General features: G+C 32.1%; 2 protein-coding genes across 2 annotated transcripts; both read right to left on the reverse strand.

The window, feature by feature from the left end:
• Positions 1–322: 322 nt before the first annotated feature.
• Positions 323–7,838, reverse strand: LOC139523068 (cathepsin Z-like). Its single transcript, XM_071316826.1, has 7 exons — positions 7,704–7,838; positions 5,308–5,426; positions 4,674–4,898; positions 3,862–4,012; positions 3,435–3,510; positions 2,100–2,192; positions 323–1,064 (listed from the first exon to the last, which is right to left on the reverse strand). The coding sequence occupies exons 1-7, from the start codon at positions 7,832–7,834 to the stop codon at positions 942–944; spliced, it is 918 nt and encodes a 305-aa protein (XP_071172927.1). The 5' UTR covers positions 7,835–7,838; the 3' UTR covers positions 323–941.
• Positions 7,839–11,563: 3,725 nt separating this feature from the next.
• Positions 11,564–13,747, reverse strand: LOC139524950 (uncharacterized). The gene has a single exon (XM_071320125.1). It carries the CDS (start codon positions 13,745–13,747, stop codon positions 11,564–11,566), a length of 2,184 nt encoding a protein of 727 aa, XP_071176226.1.
• Between the last annotated feature and the right edge of the window lie 2,280 nt (positions 13,748–16,027).

The raw sequence follows: 16,027 nt of genomic DNA on the forward strand, positions 1-16,027 counted from the left end.
GGATGATCAACTCCACGGCGCTGTGGAGATTGCACTGCACCACGGGGCTGTAACATTTTGTGTTAGGACTGTGAGTTGATGATTCGACATTGAATGTTTCGTTTACCTATTGCGCACGAAAGATGACAAGGAAACAGTTTTTGTTTGATATCGATCTATTGTTAAAATTGTTAATTTTCAAGAACAATTTATTTTGAAAGATGATCATTTCTAGTATAAATTTTATTTTTGAAAAACCAAGTGTTGCGTTTTCATTGGCACTCAGTATATGTGAATGACAAAAAATTCACTGATTTAGACAGAAATTATCACAAAACATACAACAAATAAATAGCATTTATACATTGAAGTTACAAAAGTATATCATATATCATTTCCATACTATTAGAACAAATCAAATGCCAAAACTATGTACAAAACTAGATCATTTTATGACCAAGTTTTTCTATAAAAGAGTGTATAAAATTGAAATAAAAAGTTGATTACGCCACATCAAAGATCACTTCCATGAATTTTAGGGATTTAAATATTTTAAAATGTATAAAATTAAAAATAAATAGCTGCACCATAAGTGCATAATATATCTGCCCCTCTTTGTTTCTTTCAATTTCAGTTCCATAACATATTGTAATAATCTGGTTTTACAAACAAAGAAATCAGATTATTTAAATAAAACAAACTCTAATTTTAAGAATGTTAAAGGATGGTTATTTGCTATTCAGCGGTACAAAAATGTATAACAACCTCTTTTTACACTGAATGAAAGTAAAAGCAAATCTTTTCAATTCCGTTTGGTAACTTTAGATCCACACTAAATGTTTTGTTTGGAAGACATTGCAAACAAAACTACTTATTATGCCAAATACTGGTGCCTAACTAAAAGTCAGGTTAAAATGTTTTCTTGGAATGTAAAATTATCACACAACAATAAGGACGGCACATTAATATCCTGGTGGAATGATTGGGTCTCCATAGCCACACTGACTCTCTATAGCCAAATTGTAGTCGTCTCCCTTGCCATCCATATATTTACTGGTAACAATACGCAGAAATCCATGTTCTCCCTGTAAAAAAGCAACAGATATGAGAGATAAGGTTAAGCACTATAACTTTTCTAATACCAAAAAAAAAAGAGGGGATATAAAATTATACATGAGTTTTTAGGTTCATATTTATTGGAAATCAAGGTTCATTTTGGGGTTCTCATTGAAAATACTGGGTACCAGATTATTACATTACAAAAAGTACAACATAAAATGCATGTGACATACGAAGCATCTATAAACTGTTTGCACCATTGTTTCAGGCATTGCATTTATTGTTGACACTCTCTAAGCTTTTTTTTCACTGACTGATTATTACTGGTATGTTATGATATTTCTGTTTGCCTTCAAATCATTTAATATTTTGATTCAGTATGTATGCTTTATCTTAATTTGACAGTGTGACATTGTATCAATACGCCAAAAGCTTTTTTTTTTTATTATTTGAGTACTATGTAGTAACTGTTAAAAGACCATTGCCCAATATTTCAACCTGAATGGTATAAGGTAAAATAACATAACTCCAAAGAAAATGTAAAACAGAAAGTCCGTTAACAAATGGCAAAGTAAAGAACTCAAACACATCACACTAGTGGAAATCAACTAATAGATTCCTGACTTAAACAGACATTTCTTTATGTAAAAAAAAATGGATTAAATAAGGAATTTGATCTCTTATTGTTTTATTTAATTCAGTTGTGATAGATTTTACATCTTGGTTTTTGTTTCTTTCAATAGTTCTTAATGTTTATAAATATGATTATAAATATGAAGATGTGGTATGAGTACCACTGTACATTAAGTGTCCAACAATCAATCAGAGTTAGTACATGTACTTGTATCAACCATAGGGTTAGTATTATTCATAAATGATCTATAACATTGTATTCATATTAAGGAAAAGTAGATGTAAGTGGGCAGTATTTCAGATCTTGATGACATTTGAAATATAGTTTAAAGAATTATGAATGTATACAAAATTTGGTTATAATCCAAATACTGCCTAATTAATTTTACTTTTTCTTAAGAGAAAGCATTACACATTAAAATACTTACCCAAGGTGTTCCCCAGGAATTTCTGACAACCCAGAATTCAGTACTTGTTTTAGGGTCCACTCCCCATCCAACTACTGATACAATATGGTTTACCTACAATCATTATAAACAAGTTAAGGTTCAAAGCACATCAACAAAATATTCATTCCTTCCTTTTTGTTGGATCTTTTTTTTAAATTATATATATGTTCAAATTTCAAAAGGCTTTGTAAAATCATTTAAGATGAGGATTTTTCAATGGAAAACAAGAAAATTGTTCTCTTAAATGATCTGTACATAAAGAAATGGTTAAGCATCTGTTGACTAACTTCATTGCAACATAAATTCAATAATTGTTATTAGGTTTCTTTCGTTATCTTTTTAAGGAAATAAATAAGTGACTCAGTCTTATTTCTTAATTTTTAAAAGTGACCAAGTCATATTTTTCAATTGTTATAAGTGACCCAGTCATACATAGTATTTCTTAATTGTAAAGAGTGATCCAGTCATATTTATCAATTGTTACAAGTAACCCAGTCATATTTATCAATTGTTACAAGTAACCCAGTCATATTTATCAATTGTTACAAGTAACCCAGTCATATAAACAACTTCTGAAATAGTTTTAAAAAGTTTTCATCACTTCAAAAATATGACAGAAATTCAAAGTAATCAGCTGAAAAGAATGAATGAATTTTATAAGTTCTGATCAGGTATCAATCTTTTACTAAAGAGGGAATATTTAATTTGAGGCTTTTCATAGAAATGAACAGACATATACAATTCAATCAACTTGATTAAAAAAGTAAAGAAAATTGCTAAGATGATAGATACAAATCTGTATAGAATAATCTTTTATTATAATTTTTCAATAACTGAATAAATAAATTTTTATTCCAAAAAACAAAACAAGGAAGTTTATTCTAATACAACAGGAAGGTGAAATTAAAGGCAATCAAATGATAGAACCTGATTCTTCAATATTATTTCCAGGCTATTATTATATCAATCATATATTTGATAAATTGTTAATTTTGAAATAAACACTTCCTTAAATACTTGTCATACACAACAATACAACAGTAAATACAAAGATTAAATGCTTTTATTTAATTAATATAATCTAGAAATGGAGCTGCCTCATCAGAAACTGTTTTGATTTTTTTTTACTTCCTGAATTTACAATATAAATGTCTGAGGACAAAACAAAAATGGTTCAAAGGGAGCTCTAATCATACTCATTAATTTGTACTATACAATCTTCACTTAGAAAAAAGCAGTGATTCACTGCAAAAAAGTCCCACCAAATTAATGAAATCAGCTCCTTTTGCAAGTAAAAAATAATGACAGACTTACTGATGGTTCTGAATTTTTCTCCATATAAACTCCACCAGCATACTGTTCCAGTTTATCTGTAGCCATTATACCACAACTTTAAAATCAAATGTATTAATTGAGTAAATTCAGAGTTGAATAAAGGCAAAAATGGTCAGATGTCTTCTCATTTTTAAACAGTAAACTCTACCATATTATCTATATATGTCCTCAAGTTATCTGAATCAAGAACCAAAACTCCAGAATTGCAAATGCATATAATGTAAAAATGAAATCTGCATAACTTGCTGCTGTCTGTTAAACATTTCAATATATATTTATGCAGGAGGTGTTTAAAAGTAAACACTTTATCAGAAAGTATTATGTATCCTTATGATCTGCTGTAATACAGTAACAGTACCCTTGTGTTTGGTACCTCAAGAGATTTCAAATTCATGTTTTTGTTTACCTTATTGGTCCATTTTTGTAAATCTCTGCCATCATTTGATCTCTCCCTTTAACTCTACCATAATCCCCAACTTTCCACAATGTATATGTATTTAACTGTTTACATTGTCCAAAAGTTGTACAGGTTCCACACTGGTTAAAGGTATCACATTCTGAAATATAGAATTGTTGGAACCATTCTTTAAAATTATGAAAGTTTAAACTATTTGTGGTATTTTAAAAAAAAGTTATTGGATTTAATATAGGCAAATTTTCTTTTTTTAATGTTACACTGTTCAAAAAATATCAGCAGTAACTTTCATTATCCATAACAGTAAATATGTATAAATGCATATGTTATAATTTTCTTGGTGACCTTGTCATACATTGAAACTATTTAGTACATGTACCTTTGTTGAACCGAAGACAAACGGGTTAACCCTGTTTGTACAGAAAACTAGACATGTACCTCAGACATAATCGTCTCTTTAATCAGTAGATACTATTTCCTTGTTTTAACATTTTAAATACCCTGTACATTATACTAAGGTAAAGCTTCTGAAGCGCAAAACAATTACAATAAAAAATCGATCAATATATATGTCTGAGGACATACAAAGTCTGGTATCCAGGAAGTAAAATTTGTAAAAATTTTAAGGTCATTGCAAATAAGTGGAAGATATACATTTATTGTACTTTTTCTTTTATTTAAGTATATACAAAACAAACATGTATGTAGCATTGATTTTTGGTTGCTTATTGTCCAGTTGCAAATATTTCATGCTTGTTCAGGACCATTTCTGTAAATAAATCATAGAGATAAAATATGAGTACCTTGATCTTTAGCTTGGTAATTATTGCAGGTTTCATCTGGAATTCCATGTTTGTTGGCATACTGCCAGACTCCAATATCATCACCGCCATGACAGGATCCAGCGCCCCCACAGTCAATTACATTTTGTACTGACAAGTAAGCTGAAGGCCATGCCCCTTTACGTTTTATATTTATCCTGTCTGCCAGGGCACTTGTAGATCCCATGGCCCAACATGATCCACAATCTATAAATAGTCAAAGATGTCACTTTTATACAGGTTATCATGTTGGGTTGCTTCTCTGATGATCAGGTACAAAATATTTGTGATTTAGTTAAAGATGTCACATAGTATAATACCCATACAATGAAGTTAATGTACATGTATGGTACAAAATGTATATCCTGATATGTTTCTGTGATGGTCACTGTAGCTTGTTAAATCTTCTTAAATCTATGCCAGGGATCAAAAGTCCACTGTATAATGTATAAATCTGACATTTAAAGGACCATTGGCAGAAACTTCTGTAGTTCAACCTTATAATTGTAAGTTACAGCTGAAAGAAATGATTTTAAGTGCATTTTCTTAATTCTTAAATGTACTGAGTGTTATAGTTGTAACATGAAGAATTAAATACAATAACCATATTACTTACATTGTGGTATGTGCTGGTTCCTGGTTGTACTGAGAAAGTTTGTCCCATTAATATTCCTCCAATCCCAACTGGATGGAAGAGTCTTCAGATCTAAGATTTCATGAGGCCTTGGGTAAGTTCTGTAAGGGAAAAAAATAGTATACTCTTCTTGCAATCATATACATGTATCATGTGTATGTTACACATATTGCACATAGTATGTAAATATACATACCCATATGATTTGCTCTGAACCACTCACCAACAATATATTGGAAAGTAAAATTGAAAATGGAAATGGGGAATGTGTCAAAGAGACAAGAATCTGACAAAAGAGAAGGAAACAGCCCAAGGCCACTGATGGGTCTCTAAAACAGAGAATGAATGCAACAACAGGCTTTCACTTTTGTTTTCGCATGTACAAACAAAGTACCTAATGTTGGATACATTTTCAGTTCACTAAAAAAAATCATTTTGTAAATTTATATAACCAAATATTAGTTTATCCCACATTTGTAATAAAACAAAAAAATTAGTACTAATGAACAGATTTGCAAGAATTTGTAATTTTTCAAATAGATTACAAACAGAACTAGGTAAAAATAAAGGTATTCCCTGACACAGCAGAATATGTACAAAACAAACTGTACCTAACCTTAACTTATGTACTGTTGAAATGAGGCTAGTTTTTTTTCTTTTTGCTTACAAAATTATAGAAATGATATGTTGAAAAGAATGGCAAAGGTTAATATTTAATAATACCGTAGTCATTGTTAGTTTCAATAACCTGAACAGTCACAACAAGTCATTGTTTGCTGTCAAACTATTTTTTTAATCTTTTGTTTCAAGAATAAATCATGCTGTATGTTTTCTGTTCAGAATTGTTTCACATTTTGTCATAATGAGTTCCTTTACTTTTTGTATTTCTTTGGTTCTTATAACGTGACTCTGTACTTTAAAAGATTCCATCAGTATGATATTTTTCTATTTTATGTCATTATGATATATTTCTATTATGAATTACAAAATATGTTGAACCACAAACGTCAAAATCATTCAATCGCATAGTGGAATTAACTATTTGTGGTTTCTTATAAATTCTATATAACTTTTGGACTATTTTAAATCTCGGTCTATTTCTGAATTTATTCTTACATACTTTCGATTTTTTAACCCTGTATGCTAACATTGCCTATGTGAAATTTTAAAATTGTTTGTATGTACATCGAACGACAAATATATGTGACATATAAAATTTCTGACATCAGACAAGCAAATCAACGAATGTGTTTGTAGATAGATGTTTTGTGTCTGTTAAATTGTTCCTTTTAAAATTGTTACACGATGATGACTGCTGTACCCATATTTTGACTATTTTATTTATTGTGTCTGTTTAGTTAACGCATTATTGTAAATATAACAGAATTTTGATGAGACTGTCATCAAAGTGAGAGGGTAAGCCCTATAAAACCAGGTTTAATCCACCATTTTCTACATTTGAAATGCCTGAACCAAGTCAGGAATATGACAGTTCTTGTCCATTCGTTTTTTAAGTCATGTATGTGTTTTGTTATTTGATTTTGCCATGTGATTATGGACTTTCCGAATTGATTCTCCTACAAGTTCAGTATTTTTATGATTTTACTTTCATGACTTGTTACCATGTTTACATGTACAGCATACTTTGCAGACAGTATGGGTTTTTCTCAATGTTTCAAGTATTACAATCCTTACAGTGATGACCTTATTACAGCTGACATCATTTGTCTCATTGGTTATCATACCAAACCTCTTTTTTTTGTTTTCAAAAATGTGACTGAACATGTAATATTTACATGCTTGAATCTTACACATTTTGTTTTATTACATCATGAGCTATGTTTTCAAATATTTACTTTTTTTAGGACTTATGTTGTGTCTATGCACTTGTTAAAATTAAATGTTATTCAAATGTATTGACATGACTAATATCCATACACAGTTAATATCATTGTCATGCCAGATGCTTATGCCCTTCAGGCCTTAATTTTGAATAAAATTTTCAATGTTAATTTGTGTTTCTATTAGAATCAGAGTTTCTCTGGACCAAGTAAACAGGACAAAACATAAATGTGCCATTATCATAATAAAAAAAATCAAAACATTGAAAAAACAAATATTTGTATAGTTTTTATCTGTTGTGGAAAACTTACATGTGCATGACAGTAAGAACAATACAAACCCTTATATTCTGTTCTTACCCACAATACAATAATAAAGAGAGGGATTTTTTTGCATTCTGTTACTTTAGAATCTTAGTTAATGTCAAGTAAGTAAAAAACTATGACTATAATGATAATTTTTAAACTGTTAAATTTTATAAAATAAATTATGTAAGTCTCCCTTAAAAATGAGTTTGTATTTGTTTATCGACTTACTTCACGATATTAATTCCTTCACCAAACTTTCTGTTTAAACATGGATGTTTACTATATTTCCCAGCATCTCCATGTTTGATAAGTTCACATAAAACAACGAGAAAAAATGTAAAAAGAAAGTAACGTGCCATCTTCTTCTTCTTTGGTATGTATTATCCACCACTATATTGGTGCACCCCATAAATGGGTAAATGTTCATTAATGATATGTATAGTCACATTAAAGGGATTATCTTATCAATAGTATTTACATAGAAATTCAATATAAATTCAATATAAACATTTGGGTTAAGAGCCTTAGAATATGTACACCCTTGATGTCTCTTGAGTTTAAAGTCAATGTTCTGAGTTTATAATCACTAATCTGAGTTTACTATCACAGTTCTAAGTTTGACAATCAATGTTCAGAGTTTATGATCAATGATCTTCCACAATGTAGGGAGAAGCACATTTTTCGTGAGCAATCCTCTATTTTAGTGAGAGTCTTTTCACTACATGACAATATTTTCTGTTTTATCAAAACACTAGGGTCAAGAATCAACTGTGTTAATAGACCAAAATCACCAACCAGACTATTCCATGAGCACGTATTTGGATTGCTTATGCTGTTTATTATCACTTCCAATTCTTCTATATATGATTTTCTATATTTAAATAGAGCGTTGCATTTTAAAATGAAATGAACTATATCCTCATCTTCATATTGACACAGTGGACAAACAGAGCTAACTTCATGTTGGTTAAATTTACTTGTGTTGGACTGGAGAACGTAAGTTCCTGTAATTAGACGAGCTTTTATACCACCACGGCGGACATCTTTAATATTGCTTTCAATTGAAGACCAAAGTTTATGAACAGTTCCAATTTTCAAACTTGACAGATCACAGTACGACAGGGTAGATTTATTTTGACAATCAAGTAGTAATTTTTGAGTCCAGAATTTATCAATTGCTAGTTTCACATTCTTTTTCCATAATAATTTACACGGTGGATTAATAACCATTTTAGCCGCACTGGGAAGATCATATTGCACTAGAAGTTTATCTATGTAGGTAAACCAACTGTCTGAAGTTTCTGATTTTGTTGAAATCTGTCTTCTAAGAATTTTGTTTAAAGTTAAGTTTTCACTTCGAATAATACATCCCAAAAGGTTCAATTGTCTAATATGGAGCTCAGCCGTGGCAGGTCTAACACCAAGAAGCAGATAAGTAATGCCTTTAACTGATCTATTTGGTAAACACTGGATTTTACGCAGGAAATTAATGTAAAATTTTTCTAGAGCATTAAGATGATATTGCTTTAGAACAAATGTTTCTAGGCCATACAGAAGTCTTGGAAGAACATAAGTTATGAACAGTTTCATGCATGTGGTTGGTGGTAAGCCATTAGTTCCATGAAAACCAGTACCAGTGAGACTGTACAGAGTTTTTGTAGCACACGAAATACGGTCATCTATATTTATTGATACCTCATTTTTTTCTGATCTGATTATACCCAAATGGGTGGTTGTTTTAGACACTGAGACTTCATTGTCACCTAATTTCCAGTCTGAAGACGTAGTATTTGATCGCTTTGGTGGAATTTTCATAAGTATAGTGCTTTTCTCGGGATGTATTACATATTTTTCACGATTTGCATATGAATTAGCTACATTCAACATCAATTGGAGATCTGTTGCAGAGTTGGCAACTAGAGCAATATCATCAGCAACAGTCGGACATCCAATATAGGTTGTTCCAATATGCATTCCTAGTCTATTGCGTTCTAATGTTTTTAGAAGGTCATTTATGTAGGTCTTGTATAGACCTGTGGACAAAATGCCTCCTTGTCGCACTCCTTGTTTAATTGGAAAATTGTCACTAAGACGACCACACCACTTTACTCTTGATGTTAAATTTGTATACCACGTGTCAATAACATTCCATATTTTACAACAGATTCCATTTAAAAACAGTTTACATTTTAAAGACGGATGATCGACAACGTCGAATGCTCTTTGAGAGTCTAAAAACGCTATAAATAATGGAAGGTTGAATTCCTTTGCTTCTACGATGCATTCGTTGATCAGTAGCGCTGCAAGTAATATTGAGATATGTTTGGTGAATCCAAATTGTAATGAAGACTGGTCTAACGGTAACCGATCTTCAATTCTGTCTAGAATGACATGTTCGAAAACTTTTCCTATTGTATATGAAACAGTAATGCCTCTATAACTACCAAAATCAGTAGCGTCTTTCCCTTTTTTGTGAACAGGTGTAATGATTCCTGATAAAAATTGTAAAGGTATATAACAGTGTTCAATTATGGCATTAAACAGTACAGACAGTACGTTAAAAATAGTAGAACTTGCAAGTTTAAGGTGCTCAGCACAAATTCCGTATTCATCACTTGATTTGTTGTTATTGAGTTTATAAATAGCAGATTTTACCTCATCAGCCGTAATAGGTGAAAAAGTATCCTTATTTTCAAGGACAATTTTACGAATAAGCTCCAAGTTGAATTGAGTATTTTCATGATAATCAGAGTCAAATTGTTCTAGTTGTTTTGGTACAGCAAGGTCTTCATAGAATCTTGCAAAACCTTTACTTTGTTTGTCAAGATCAAGAATAAGTTGGCCTTCATTCATGAAGCCTTGTGGTTTTGAAATAGTATTAGATAATCCTCTTCTTATCAGTTTATAAAAGTTTGTGGACTTGCCAGATTCAACTATTTGGTTATAGAATTGTTTCCTTTCACATGCCATGTCCTGTCGCTGTTGTGACCTAATGCGTCTTTTGATAGATCTACGTTCTTCAATAATTGGGTGATTCACAGTTGGTCTTCCATATTGAATCCAATTTTTGTGGATTAGGTTGCCTTTCACAAGTAATTGTCTTAGTGCTGGACTAGCCTTCCATTTTGGTCCTTTCAGACGAATTTTCTTAGATGGTACAGCAATTTTGGCAGCTGCGAGTATATTACCATTAAGCTGGTCAATAAATGTCTTTATTTGATCTGGTCTTTCAATGATGGGTATCTGTGAGTTAGACAGAGTGCTTTGATATACCTCAATATCACAGTCTTTCCATAGATTACGTCTTCTTTCAGGAGGTTTAATAGATTTTGCACAAGTCAAGCTTAACGTGGCTTTTATTTTGCCCACAACTGGTACATGACTAGACGAATTTGTTGGATGTTGGTGACATATTTCAAGTTCAAGAAGATTGTCAACAGTATGACTAAAAATATAATCGATCTGAGATGATCCTTTACCATGCTGATACGTTGGTGCAGTTCCCATGTTTGCAAGAGTACCTAGTTTGTGTTTATCTATAAAAGATCTAAAACGTCTATCTGAATCGTTACGTCGAGAAAGTAACATTGTTGCGTTCATATCACCTACGAGAATAATTTGGTGTGATTCACAATACTTCTGAATGATGATTTCAAGCAAGTCAAGATTGTCTTGATACTTAACGGCTGTATCAGAATATCCAGATGTAGGAAGGTAGCAATTTATCAAACAAATCCTTTTTGGAGAGCTGTTAATTTCTACTGCAATAATACGCTCATTACCGTCCTTTAAGGTTTTTACATAGCTATCAAACTTGGAGTTCCAACAAATCATAACTCCACCATTACCACGCGAACGCACAGAGTGTACTTTCGGGAAGTTACAGTCACTTGATCTTATAGCATAATTAAAATGTTTAAGAAATTTTGTAGCCTCTTGTTGTTCATATTGCCACAACCAGTGCTCTTGTAGACAGATAAAATCATTAAAAGGTAAAATTTCCTCCAAATAAGGAGCATTGCCTCGAATGCCTTCTATATTAAAAGTTAAAAGTTTAAAATGGTCAATCGCATCCCTCGATTGCACGGTTACATCTCCCGAATGTCCGGTTCTGTCATTCCTTTGTCTAGAAAAGGATCTGAACATTGACTATCAATGAATTTGGTTTCATTAGATGGTACCACTATGTTTTCAATGACTTTGGTTTCACTAGATTGTAATAAGGTATTGTTAACTTCACTATGATTGTTGATGTTAGGTTTGTTATTCGCTTGAATTAATCTAGATGATGAAGATGGAGAGTCGTCTCTTTTGTTTTGACTATATATTCTTGAAACTGATTCACCGTATGATGGAGGATGTGTTCTCTTTGTGTGTGCTGGGCCTCTACGAGTGTTGGAGTTGGCCTGAGCATTACTAAGGTTACGATTAGAATAATGACCCGTGGGTGGTTTAGTTAAATGATGCGAATTTCTTTGATGAAGAGATTGAGTTGAGTCGGTATGTACTTGATTTATAGATTGAGCAGACTGAGTGATGTTTGACGAGACATGAGCATTGTGAAACGGATGAGACGGAGTAAAAGAATTGTGTCCCGGATGAGCGAGATTAATTCCTTGTTGATAAATCGGGTTTACCGGAATATGCATATTTGGAACCTGTCTAAAAGGAGCGGTAAAGCTGTTTCCATGATGAAAGTATGAATGAGGATGTACATTATGCTGAAACTGAGTTTGAATTGGAAAGGATGGAGCATACGGATTTTGAAATGTTGAGAATGGAGTATGTGGATTGTTCATCATAGTGTTCTGAAGATTATCAATTCTAGAGTTCAGATTTGAGAAGGCAAGCATGTGTTGGTAGTCCATGAGAGCAGCAAGCTTCTTTTCTATATTGTCCATGTTTTCCTTGTACCCAGAATTGGGAAGTCCATTCATGTTGTTTTGATTGTTCGTAAAATTTTGTGTACTTGTATACTCATTACTGGGTTTTGCAGATTTTAGCAAATTTATAGTTCTCTCTTGATCATTAATTTTCTGCTCAAGTTCTATGATAAAAGATCTAAGATTATCATTCTCTAACATTAATTTATTTGGAGCTTTCTTCTTGCTTTTAATTGGTGATATGATAGATGATATTGCACCTGATGATACTGAGGTTGTATTTGTTGTATTACAACTGGAAGTTGATTGTATTTGATGAAGAGTAGAAGTCAGACATGCAGTACTAAAATTTGAACTAGTTGTTGTTGGAATAACATATGGCACAGAGTTAGCAACTGATATAGATGACTTAGGAACACTAGAAGATGAAGGTGTAGATATGTTTGATATAACGCCACTTGAAGGTAAGTTTATGTTAACTGAAGACGGTATAGAAGGTATCGGTTCATCTGTTGGTATACTCAAAGTCTCAATTGTACTAGAAGTGTTTGTATGTAAAAGGTCATTACAACATAACGGGCACGTGAATGGTGCTATTGCTGGTATTTTGTCCACCTTAGATTTGTTTAGATGAACACATGAGTAATGAAACCATTCAAGACAAGTGTCACAGTTAATTGTGTCATCATTTGCAACATCAGAGCAAATTGGACATCGAGATGTTGTATCTATGTGTGCCATATTAACTGAGGCCGACATATTTGTACTAAGACTATCTGTTATGGCGAGAGTCTGTCTCTCAGAACTTTTATTGAGGTGATTCTCAGAAATAGTTTCTATCTTTGAGTTAACAATCATACCTTTTACACTATTGTTGATGATATCAATATTATCTGAGTGTTGATGTAGATATTCAAGAATTGGAGTAAAAAGGTTGTCTACAAAATATCGTACTCCATTGCCATTGGCCACAATTGATGATGTAGAGTTATAAAGATTGACCGTAAATTTAAGTTGTTTATTTGTCGAATTACTACTTCCCTTTGTTAGGGTGACTTTGATTGTCTGGAATACTATAGTGTTAACTTGGTCTACATTGTTTTGAACAGAGAAAACTAGTGACGGAAAGTCTGAGCATGACATTGTGTCAAGTTTATCAAATAGTTGGACTTTCAGTATTTCATATGCAGCAGTACTAAGTTCAGCTCTGAAGTTATTGTTAGACTTCATGGCAAAAGTTACCATATTTCTATCACAAGAATCTTCTTTCTTATTCATTGCTTTTTCTGGGCCCATAACATATGGTTTAACTTTAATTGTGGTATCAGTAGGTTGTTTGTGTTGGCGAATTCTTGCCGAGATTCGAACTCCTACTTTTTCCATTGACATGATGTAACCACTTTGGAATAATAATTGTTCAGTATTTTAAGTGTTCTTGGTTAGTTAAATACTAACTGGATACCACAATATTAAGAATAACTCAGAGAGACATCGAGGACAACATTGGATAAGATATATTTAAAATGTAAAAACAAAAAATAAACTTTTTACAAGATGGCGGCGAGGACTAAAAAGGTGTATTAAGTGATAAAAGACGATTTAAAAATATATACACGCTTTAAAATGGATAAAAAGTGTGGTGAGAGTGACTATACATAAATGTTCAATCAGTAGATTGTGATGTGACTTAAACTTTGCGATTAAAAAATAAAATTGGTGCTCAGGTGATTCGTCCTTCCTTCTACGCCATTAACCATGCTTGCATCTTGAAAAGTCCCGTTCTGTTTCAATGAGGAAAATAAAAAGTCACATGACCTTGTCACGAGACACAGCGATAACGACATGTGACTGTTGAGGCACATAAGGGATGAAAACTAATTAATGGTAGCAGAGACATATAATGTATTATATATGTCTCTGGTGGTAGATGTATTATACTGTATTTCGCCTTCAAACAGATTTTGGTGATTATTATATTCAATTTCACAATATATAATGGCGCTGTTCCATATTTCTATGAAGAATTTGAATGTTCGACTAAATGAGGGTCGTATAATGATCGAGGTACCTTCATGACGATTAACGGTAAAAATTCTTGCCAAACATTTCACGTTAAAACTTAACGTTAATTTTTTGGTGCATGATGATAAAATGTACACAATTTTTTAGACGATAAAAAGACTGATGAAGACGAATCATGTTAATTGTATTTCTAAAAAAAAACGGTAACCATGGTAACGATAAGTATTTGAGATCCAGGATAAGAATATTTTATCACGGTAATATTTATAACCAATTTGACGCTAACGGATGACCGTTTGACGCCTGGCGAAAAAAAAGGCATTCACGCCATCACAAATCCTTGTTTCGAAACTACGTAAAAAGCAACGACTTGAAATATGTGGCATAGACAGCCTGCATGCTGTGAGATGCTATGGCTGTGTCAAAAAAAAAAAACGTAGGACTAGGACGAAATTCATTTATCATAATAGTATATAACAATGTATCTATTATAAAAGATATAATTCAAATTTGATCTATCGTAACATGGGTCAGAGTAACGAAACCAGAGATCTATATTTCAATCATAGGGATAAGATAGCTATTAGAATAGCGTAAAATCTTTATTTTTGTGTTATTTTTTTCTTCTTCATCAAAGATAATCATAGATGCAATCTCACGCCCTTTACATGTTTATAGCGATAGATATCTATGATAATATTTTTTTCTCAATTCATGAAAATTGATATCAACAAATCAATGAATCCACATTTTCAATTATTTTTTTACATATATCTTTATTAACAAAATATATGTGTCAGGATGGTCATAGGTCTAATCGTAGTTAGGACCGTCATAAGATAGGGTTGTGATACATCATTTGACATGTCTTAGACAAGTCTTAGACAAGTCCTAATACCGCACTAGATAATGTCCTAATTAAGACATATCTTGGGATACCTTAACTGACAAGCACAATTCCTTGCTTCGACTGCTCAACAATGTAATGAAGATCTAAATGAGCCCTTATGGAGTCATGATCCTCATTGGTCATTTACTATGCCATACTCGACCACACTTGAAAATAGTAACCAGAATGCAATAACAAGGTCTAAAAAAAAATGGATATGAAATCTATATTCTCACATACAGATATCACGATATTTTGTTTCTGTATACACATATGCTTAGTTGCGGAATCTTGAATCTCTCACGTCAGAAATTACGATTTTTGGTTTCTGTAATACACGTGTTTGGTTGCGGCATCTTGGATCTAGGGTTTCTTTTGTATTATACTAGTGATGTCAGCTAATCATTTTGAATAGTTTATGTATCAGAAGTCCATTACGTAACTGTCTAGTAATGGACGTCTGTTTATATTTACTAACCGAAATCCTAATTGTTACTTTAAAGACCGCTAGGTATGGTATACTTTACTTTGTAAAACTGCGTTATTATTCAGCTCAAACTAATTAAAGTATAGTTCTCTGATTTCGTTATATTTACATGTACGACATGTGCGGGCTAGCGAATTAATAAAGGTCAGAATATATTCAGCTATCAATCTTATCATGCTTCTGCATACTATACTTACTAAGACTGCACCCAAAGGGCTTGCACCGACGGGTTCATAGTACGGGTTTTTTTTTACTGTCGCCGATTGCACGT

This window comes from Mytilus edulis, chromosome 5 (genome assembly GCF_963676685.1).
Source record: "Mytilus edulis chromosome 5, xbMytEdul2.2, whole genome shotgun sequence".
In the NCBI taxonomy this organism is placed as follows: domain Eukaryota; kingdom Metazoa; phylum Mollusca; class Bivalvia; order Mytilida; family Mytilidae; genus Mytilus; species Mytilus edulis.